Genomic DNA, 10,248 nt, shown 5'->3' on the forward strand with positions numbered 1-10,248 from the left:
CTTACAGCAAAATGTCAACAAGACTTCCAAAAGAAACATTTTAACTGAAATATCGCAACAAAAACCCCAGGAAGAAAAAGTGGAAAAAGAAATAAGAAGAAATAATTTGGGACTATTTGGATTACTTGATGATTTCTGGATTTTTGGTTATTGTATTTGAATGACTAAAATCAATCGGGTGGTTGTTTAAAACTGTTTAAAATGGCTCCACTTTTAGAAGAACTGAAAATGGAAGTTAAAAAGTACAAAGAAGATTTCAGTTTTTAGAAATGGAGATTTGGAATTATGAGAAACTACAAGAAATGCCTGCAGAACAAGAAGATTGCGACAAAGAAGAAGCCATCTTTAATGAACAAGTAATCTTAGGTGGGGGGAAAAAGGAAAGGGGGGAAAGAGAATGGAAAATTTAAGATTGGGAAAAACAACTCAAAAAAAAAAGAGTGAAAAATAAGTATAAAATCAGAAAGCAACAGAAGAGGGAAATGCAGAAGAGAATTAGAAGTAGAGAGACAAGGGGTAAAAAGGGGAGGGAGAAGAAGAGAGGGAAGAAAGAAAGGAAAAGAAGTTATAAAGGACAGAAAAAAAATTGTAGAGAAACAGGGCCTGTTTAGAGATAATGGGTGAAAATTTAATGGAAAAAGGGATTCTGCAAAGGTACATAAGATAGTATTGTTATATTAGAAACAGAAATAATTTTAGAAAATATGAAACAATGTATGATTAAAATGTTTGATAAAATAGCTATTGTAATTCAGTGGAATGCTTGTCAATAAATAAATGTAACAAAATGAATATTTAATGATTTACAAAACATATGTGAAGAGAAATAAGGGAAAAATTAATTATGGAGATTATATGTGTCTTTAAGGAAGTATGATATTTAATTGAAAAGAAGTGTTAAAGATGTTAAGATTTTAATGATTATTAATGATAGAACTGAATTGGAATGGAATGAGGGTTTATAATTACATATATTTATAATCTTTTTTTTTTTAAGAATATAGGGTGTATTATAAGAATGTACCAGCAGAATTCGATTGGAAGTTATGTATTATGTATTATATTGAAGGTCATAACCTTAAGGTATATATTGAAGTTTAAATAAGAGTTGAATGGATGTAATTAAAAGATATAAAGGTGTCATTCTCCAATTAGTAACTACAGGAGAAAATTTGTTTAATGAGAAAAGATAATATGAAATTGAAACAGAACAGATAAAAGTATAAATATGATTTGAATATGAGATGTGATAATCAAAATAAAATTGAGAAAATTAAAAGAGGGGAAAAACTATATAGAAAATGTAGAATAGTATAAGATATGGAATAGAATACAAAAAGGAGCATGAAATTGAGTTTTGTGTCTGTATAAAGAAGTTCAACCCGGGACCATGCTGTTTTCAAAAAAGATGTTTTACTTGTATTTCATATCTGTGAAAAGCCAAATAAAACTTTATTTAAAAAAAAATCCAATATCTCCCTATCTTCTGATTTCATACCAATGTACTTAATTCTAAATCTATGTCAGCCTCAAGATATATTCCACATCTTATATCTTCTGCATCCTAACTATTGCATCTTCTCTGCTGCTATGCTATACTATTCCTTTCGGCTGTCATTAGCAACAGAGGGAGGGGGGAACTTGGAGGGGAAGAAAGCTGGAGGTGTTTTGCATTCCTTTGCTGTGGGTAGCAAGGGGAGGGGGGTATGAATTTCTGTCTTTAACTTTCCATTTCTTGGCTAGCTTCTATCCCCTTTGTGCAGCTGCGAACTTTTATCAAAATATGTCAAGGTCAACAGACAGAAGCCTCATCACCACCTGAAGATGGCCACATGATCATATTCAGTACTTTTAATTGGAAGAGTCATTTGGACTTTGGGGGGTGGGAACAATTCCATTCCTTTGTATATGTGATCTGCGCGCCAATTCCTCAGTTTCGGAATTAAATCTGTAGCTTCCACTTTAATTTCCAGTAAAAGGATAACTTTGCTGTAACCCATGGAGTCTGAGTATTTCTTTCTTGGATCTTGAAGGGAGCACACACTGACAATCTCCTTGCATCTTTCTTCTCTTCCCACTAAAAGGACCCAAGTTGGTTTCTGCCTAAATAGTATTCCTTTGAGCTAATTAATGAGTGAGGCTGGAATTCATATATCTCGAGTCACAGGGTAATTCAGCTCTGGAAACACAGTTTTCACGTAAAAAAACCCTAACTTATTGGCTTGCATAGATAAGTTTCCAGAAATGGAATGCACATTTTCCCACATACAGAAATATCCTTTGGCTTAGGCAAAATAGCTGATAAGACATGCAAAGGTCTATTATTTAATTTTGTTAATAATTGTCACTTTTAATCTTGCGAATTAAAGAGTGCCCAGCAGATAAAATGCAACTTTTAATTTTGCATATATTTCTTTTTTTATTGATTTTAAATAATAGAAGCAAAAAGAATAGAACTGAAAGATAATAGTGATGGTAAAACATACATTCTCAAAGAGAGAAAAAGAACACATGAAATACTTTAATAAAAACATGAAAGAAATACAATTATAATACGTCATCATAACAATAAACAATTACAATACCATATATATTGTATGTAAATACAAATATTATTCATTTCTAATACATAGTTACAACTATCTTTTTTAAACCTGTTTTCTGTATAAATGAATCTTATTTTTCATTATATTTGTCTGTACAAAGTTTATGTGTAAGTGGCAAGTACAATCAAGGTTTTCAATCCATTGGATAAATGGAGCCATACAATGCTGCAATATCAATCTTTTAGTGAGAATAATGACACGGAGAATCCATTTGCAATCTATATGCTACTAAAACTTCATCTGCTTGATACTTTGTAACCTTCAATTGGGTAAAATGATGTATCATAAAGTAACCATTTTTTGAATCAATGTACCTCAGAGAGTCTAATTTACAGAATCTATCCAAAATCTGGGATCCATGAATTCAGTGGGATTGAAATTTGGCAAAGTTGTGGCTGCTTCAGTGCCACCAACTACACTTCCCAGGAAGTAGGTTGCATGGCGTGAGGGGCATATCCTCGCCCTCTTTCCAACCGCCCTCTGGCCTCTGTGCCCAATCAGCTGACTTCAGGGCTTAATGAGTGAATGGCCGTTAGCTGCTTTGAACTGAGCCCCAGATTTGAAATGTCTTAACTGCAGCGGCCACTGAAGGAAGAATGAGGGAGCAATTCAAATATCTCCTGGCAAGGTGAGACTGGGTGGGGGATGCTGGCAATTGACAGGGAGCCTTCTTGCGCCCTGAGGGAGGGAGTCCTTGGGAATATGTTAGAATGAGGAGCAGGGATGAGGATTTCTTCATGATCCATAGCTCTTTTGTTTCCCCTCCTCACAACAAAGTGACAGGCAGTTCTATGGGTAAGCTGAAGGGGAGAAGAAGGAGGAGGAGGCGGTGGCTTTATTGGAGTTATCCTGAGTGTCATGAATGGAGGGGCAATGGCTGAAGCCTATGCTATATTTTGAAAAGAGGATGGATGAGACGGGGATTCAGATACCTGCCAATGAGGTAGGGTTGGTTGGAGGGGCACAAGCAGTCAACAGGTGAGCCCTCTTCCTTCCTTTAAGTACATTGAATAAAATATAATATGGAAAGTAGTAAATAAGAGCAGCTGGTTTGTGTCATCATCCAGTCATGGCCAATGAAACCAATATAGAATCCAAGTAATACAAAAGTAGAAACTTAACTTGATTTTATTATTCTAAAAAATGTCCTATAGAAGCCAAACATGTTTGGGCAGCTTAAACAATAATACAGTTAGATCATCTCTAGAGTAACTTTTGTGGTTTCATGTTGGATGGAAACCTTAGTGAGTGTTGTTAAAAACTCACAGTTCTTTTATTATTGGATGATTTACATTATAAAGTTCAACGAAAGTATCTTTAGTGTCTCAGCTTTATTTTGATTAACTTTGATTCCAGCTTGAGATACAGCCTCTTTGTCCTTATGAAAATGCATAATTATCGCTGTATAATTTTATCATATATTGTTTTGTCAGATTAAGACAATAATGAACTTAGAAGTGCCTTGTTTTAAAGGAATGATTATAAATGACATTGCTTAATAAAGTTATTTAAGAGAGATTTATGTGCCTTTGAAATAATCCCTTTTATTGTGCGCTTCAAGATAATGAATACTCCTTGATAATATATTCTATCTCTGTCCCCTGAGCACCGATGCCTAATTTATAATATTTCTTAAATCATGTTTATGCTGAACTTCAGTATTCTCTGAATAATTTGAATTTGAATGTATTCCACAAATATCTTCCAAGATACAGAATGTGCTGCTTTTGTTTTATTATACCTTGGAATAAAATGGGTTTTCAGCATTCACTATTAATCCACAGCAAGTATTGAAAATGTTGACTGTTATGCTGACCTGACTTCTCTGAACAAGTTTTACACAGATGTTGTTGAAATATGTTGTTGCATCCAAATTCATAACTGCATTAAGATTTATGATAGAATTTTTAAGTATAGCAAAATATTCAGCATTCATTTCACTTTTTCTTTTCAAAAAGGAAAAGGTTTTGAAAGGGTTAAACAATATGGCTTATACAAATGTATATTCATCATGAGACGTGATCCATAATTCAATTGGTAGAGTATTATCTTCCATTGGTTATTACAGGAACCTCACTTTTAATGGAGTTGAGTAAAATTTACAGGTGCAATAGATTATTTCCTTTAGAACACTTATCTAGCAAGAAGTCTTATGGAAAATGGAAAAAAACATGGTAGAAGTTTGGTACTGCTAAATCAGCTCTACAGAGTTTTCTTTTGTAGCAAAAATAATTTCATTAGAAACAACTCCAGCACTAGGCTTTCCTAAAGGGTGGTTAAAGCGGTCCATGAAACAATTTTTGAATTAACAAAATGTCCATAATCTTGATAAAAAAGGCTCATTTGATGGCACTGGAGCATTCCGGATCATCAGGAAGAGAACTCAACGTGAAGCCCTCAGCAATTATTTGTCAAAGAAGAATTTATAAGTATTCATTTGTGCTCCTTTTGAATAATTTCCTTCGTAGCAACAAGATTCTCACAAAAACCCCAGTTTCTTCCTACTTTTGATCTTGTGCTAAATCTTCCATATGCTCAAAGGTACAAACAGTTCCTCTTAGCCAACCACATGTATATGTTAGAATATGACCCAAAATTGTCCATTGTAAATAAATGTAGACACATTGGCAATGGAAAGGATTTGAAAATATTGGGTTTTATATCCATGTGGAAACATTATATGAAGATTATTTAGCTATGCAACCTCAGAGCCAAATGAGGTGAAGAGCCAGGATTCTTATGGGGCCATCAAAGGAAAGCTACAAATGCTACATATTTCCAATTGCAGTGAAAGACCACTCCAAAGATTAAATTCACAAGCATGAAATGTTGCATTCCAGTGGTCCTTCTCTGTTAATGGGCTTCAAAGAGCTTTTGAGGCTTCTTACTTGATATTTCAGCCTGCCTCTTTATTCTAAATGGGAACTCCTCGTCCACTGTGGATTCCCCTTGAAACACAATCATGCTGAAGAAAAAGAGAAGATGCTGATTATCTTCCCTCTATTTTTTTAGCTAAAGGTTATCTTCTTATGTTTAATTTTGTTAGTTAGTCATAGTTGTTTTTCAAATAATCTTTTTGAGAGATTTCGTCTTTTCAGGATTACAGCTGAGTAAAATAATTACTGAGAGAAGTTAATGGGTTTATCAGCAGATTTTGTTTTTTGAGTACTGTACTTGATTAGCATATATTTTGATCTTCCTTGCAGATATTGCCGTGGTGGAAATGAGTGATGCTTTCCGTCAGCCCTCCCTCTTCTATCATCTAGGAGTTCGAGAGAGCTTCAGTATGGCCAACAACATTATTCTCTACTGTGATACAAACGCAGATTCTCTGCAATCACTGAAGGTACAGATGCTTTTCTAACATTAAGGCAGAGCTTGCGTAAAAACAAGGCAGACTTGAGAAAGATACAGAGAAATGTATGATTGTGTTGTGTGGAATTGTTGGTACCTACGCAATTCTCAGTTTTAGTTTCTGCCATGATGGCCTAGAAGCTTGGAAACAGTTTCAGGGTCATTGAGTGCTGTGTACACTCAGCCTATCTGAAAAGTCCCATGTTAGAACAAGATTGATGTTGGAAGTGAGGTTAGAAGTAAAACTATTGCAGAAACTGAAGCTCCTCATGTGCATAAGCCTGTGGTTCTTGGAACTTTTGTGGTTCTGTTTTTATTTTTTTCTATGAATTTGAAGAAAGTTCTTCAGTCTCAAGCAGATATGGATTATAAAAAATAATGACTTTATCAAGTGAAGGGAGGAAATATATTCAAAATAGACTTTTTTCTTCTTAAAAAATTCCTTGACTTTTCCCACTAATTTTTTTTTAAGAAGCTGCCTTAAATGCTTACCATGGTTAGTCATTTATGTGGCTTATTGCCAAATCATTTTAATATGAAAAACACAAGAGGTAAATACTAAATATTTAGTATTTGTTTCACAGCACATGTATCTGGATTCTAGAATTAACCCATTCTATGCTCAGGGATAGAATTTATTCTTAGATTACTTACCTGTGTATTTAAATTGTTTATATCTAAGCCACAAATTCCTAAGAGTTTGCAACATTAAAATGCAAGTTACTACATTTAAACTGCAATCAGATTGATCAGATAAGAAGACTGAAATAGCCCAGAATATGTAAACCTATGGCTTCGAGTTGTGGAAGAATACCATCTTGAGGCATCTAATGTGAAGATAAATGAACATGTTTTCAGCTTGTTTGTCAGTTGTAATAAGGTTGACACAAGCTTTATCTTGAGAGGAGGGTATTTCACAGAGTAAGAACCACAACGAAAAAGACTTTCTTGTTGCTTAATACCAGCTGAATGTACAAAGGATGTGAGAAAGTGAGGATGATCTCTACTAATGGTTGCATCAGCTGGAGTGGCCTACATGAGAGCTAGCATACGGTAAAACAGTTATTTGTGTCTTGGCCTTCAGAAATTCTGACTATCGAAGGCAGTCAAAAAACATATCACTCTTCTGTTTTTTCATGGCAGGGAAAAAATGGGATTGGGATCCCATGTTTTTATCAACTTTGGGTTGTAGATACGTTTTATTTGTGAAGTCCAGTTTATTTGTGAAGTAAAGTTCCATTCTTTCAAAGATACTTATGTTTTAATGTGCAAATTCAATTTAGGTATATTTCAGACAGGTCATTACTTGTCAAAAAGTTACCATCTCTATCAGGAGATAGAGATGTTCTATAGAATATATGCCTCGTTCATTAAAAAGCCTTTGGATAGACAGTTGGACTTTATTACTCCACTTGAAACTAAATCTCTACCTGACAAAATTCTCCTTTTGGTATAACAGTAGCAATAAATATAAATCTATCAAACGTATTGTAATCTGTATCCCAGATCTGTGAGCGCCAGGAAAATCAGTAGATCCAGACAATTCAAATGGTATAAAGATTTATTGTAAGCTTGAGCTCTCTACAAGAATCTGAACTACTAATGGCCAAGGGAAATTAGCGGGAGAGAAGAGTAGAAGGAATTCAAGGTGTGCTGGACTTAGATCTCTTGTGGGCATGAGGGGACTCATGACTGATGGCACATTTGACCCCTTCCTCAGGTTCAGCCTGATCATCTCCTACATGATCTTCCTATGTACATGTAAGACTTAAGCCAGATGGGATGGTGATATTAACCTTTTCCTTTCATGTACAAACATGTGCTTTTATCTACTTTTATTCCTCAAACTCCTCAGAGGTATTTTAGCTAGGGTAGATTCATATTGAAGATTTCAAGAAGGAAATGTTTTGTATTCAGAAACACTGTGATACACATGAGACTACATCATGTTTCTGTCAGTTCTAGCCAATTGTGATGCTGTTATAAATAACAGTTGATGAATATGAGGTTTCCAGTAACAAATAGAACTATTTTTAGCAAGGCACAAAACAACATTATTCCACTGAACAGTTACCTAGGATGAGAGCATGCAGTCCAGTAGGATAAGGATTTAGGTCCCTTTTTGATTGGACCTTCTTTTTTCCTGATGTCATAAATCAGAGGTGTCAAACTGGCAGCCCACAGGCTGGATGCATCACATGCAGGCCACACCCACCCCAGCTCCACAAAGGAAAAAACAGTTGTGACACATAATGTGACACGATCGAGTTTGACACCCGTGTCATAAATGATTAAAATGTGCAAAAGAAACAGGTCTGGAATACACAAAAAATGTTAGTGTATGGGTGCTGGCATGCTATTAGTTCAGCTTTATATCAGTGTAAATATTAAGAATAGACATGAAAGCAGATTGATTGATTAATTAATAATGCTCTGTAAATAGTTGTGATAATTTTTTTCACTGTCTGTCTAGTTACTTTTTTGTCCTTCTTTATTTTTAATTGATACACTTGAACTTAACACATGAAGCTTTTCTTATTCGCCTATGCTCATTCCAAGAAAAGTTTCATCTGGTTAATTTCTAGGGCCAAACCTTTTCATTTAATAAAATGAGAAATTTTAGTGATACTTAAAGCCCTTTCACTCAGCAACTAATATAATGCTAATATGATGCAGCACCTATCAGCAATTTATTTTTATGCCAAGCAACAGATTTTTGTGAAGAAAATCTAGAATTCCCAGAGCAGACAAAAGTAAGTATATTTTTTGTTAAGTATTCAGTAAGTAGATGCATACATTGTTCATGGGTAATTCTCTCATCTGCTTTTTTCCCCTTTTACAGGAAATTATTTGCCAGAAGAATAATGTAAGTATATTTTTAAAAACAAAAGTGAAATTTCAGCTTCTGCTATATATGTTTTTGAATTGTGCAGAGTTCCTTATTGGTTGATAACTTGTCTGAATATGTAATTGTAATTCTACTGATTCTTTCATTAAATTATATAACTTCAAGTCATTCAGTTCAATTCCCAGTCAAAGTTTTTTTTAGAATCTTAACAAATGTGATGCTTGGTATTGTATTAACCAGTTTACTTTATTAAAGATTTGCTGTTTTCTTCAAATGAACAATCTTTCTTGTAATATTCTCTTCATACTCTCCTTACTCATTTTATTTTTATAGCTTCCCACTGAGTTTCTTTTAACCTGCTTTTCTTTTTCTGCTCTGCATTTGCAAGCTGTGTTCAGATGGATGCATTTCCTGTCTCTACAAATGTCAGTGGTTGATAGACTGTACATATCACGCAGACTTTCCAGCACTCATAACTCATGCAGGCTTTTCTTTTGTATACAAAAGAAAAACTGCATTGGTTAGGCCAGAAGTATGTATGTAGCCTTGTAAAAGCTTTCAGAAATTTGTAAACAGGTTGGTATTGCAAAAGAGAAGTAGCAAGCTCTTCGTGATATGGGTGGAGGAAACTGTACCCATCTAAACAAGCGGTTTTTGCTACATTCTGAAGGAAACCGATTCGATTAATCTGCATTTTGTAAAAAAACTATTCCTGTCCATCTTATCAAACTTTGATTTCTGCATCAACAGTAGGCTTCCTTCTGTTTTGAATCTTCTACTGATCAAAAATCATTGAGTGACTTGAGGGAGCTATCCTTTAAAAAGGTGTTTGATTTTATTATGCTAAACTAGTACAATGTGAGGTATGACCAAAAGCTGCTGATGGAAGTAGCGGGACAGATTGATGTAGAAGATGTACCTGCAGGAACTTAGACGTGTGTGTGTGTGTGTGTGTGTGTGTGTGTGTGTACATCTTTTTTCCCCTCCCTCTCTCCCTCCCTCTACCCCCTCTCCCCCCGTCTCTCTCTCTACACACATACACTGTGTGTGTGTGTGTGTGTGTGTGTGTGTGTGTGTGTAAAACAGCATGCAGAAGCCTGTCCTGTAAATGGAATAGGGCTTGTAGCATAGGTATAATGTGATCTCGGAAGATCAGACCTGCCAGTATCTCGGCCACTATATTTTGTACCAAATGCAGTTTCCGGGTGGTCCACAGAGGCATCCCCATCTAGACAAGAATTATGCAGCTCTCTGGAATTTGAAGAATTTGCCTTAAAGGAATAAGACTTCACTTTATTACCTTAGTAATTTGCTGCATTTATTCTTCCCCAGTGTGAAATGAACCAGAAACATTGGTTGATTTCAAAGCACAGAAGAGTTTATTATTACTGCCTCTAATATAAGCATCTAGCCAACCAACAGTCAAAACTAAATTGGCAC

The 10,248-nt window shown here is 34.9% G+C and overlaps 1 protein-coding gene across 2 annotated transcripts in view; it reads left to right on the forward strand.

Moving 5' to 3' along the window:
• MAP3K5 (mitogen-activated protein kinase kinase kinase 5) overlaps positions 1-10,248 on the forward strand; it is a 112,586-nt gene that overhangs the window by 32,345 nt on the left and 69,993 nt on the right. For both annotated transcript variants that reach the window (XR_015750551.1, XM_026666156.2), the window contains exons 2-3: positions 5,813-5,952; positions 8,803-8,826. Coding sequence is in view for 1 of the 2 variants with exons in the window: in XM_026666156.2 (XP_026521941.1) it covers positions 5,813-5,952; positions 8,803-8,826 (164 nt within the window). In the remaining variant the exon portion in view is untranslated. The remainder of the gene's footprint in view (positions 1-5,812; positions 5,953-8,802; positions 8,827-10,248) is intronic.

Source organism: Notechis scutatus, chromosome 1 (genome assembly GCF_049901735.1).
Source record: "Notechis scutatus isolate UNSWTSFEM ecotype Mainland chromosome 1, rNotScu1.2, whole genome shotgun sequence".
In the NCBI taxonomy this organism is placed as follows: domain Eukaryota; kingdom Metazoa; phylum Chordata; class Lepidosauria; order Squamata; family Elapidae; genus Notechis; species Notechis scutatus.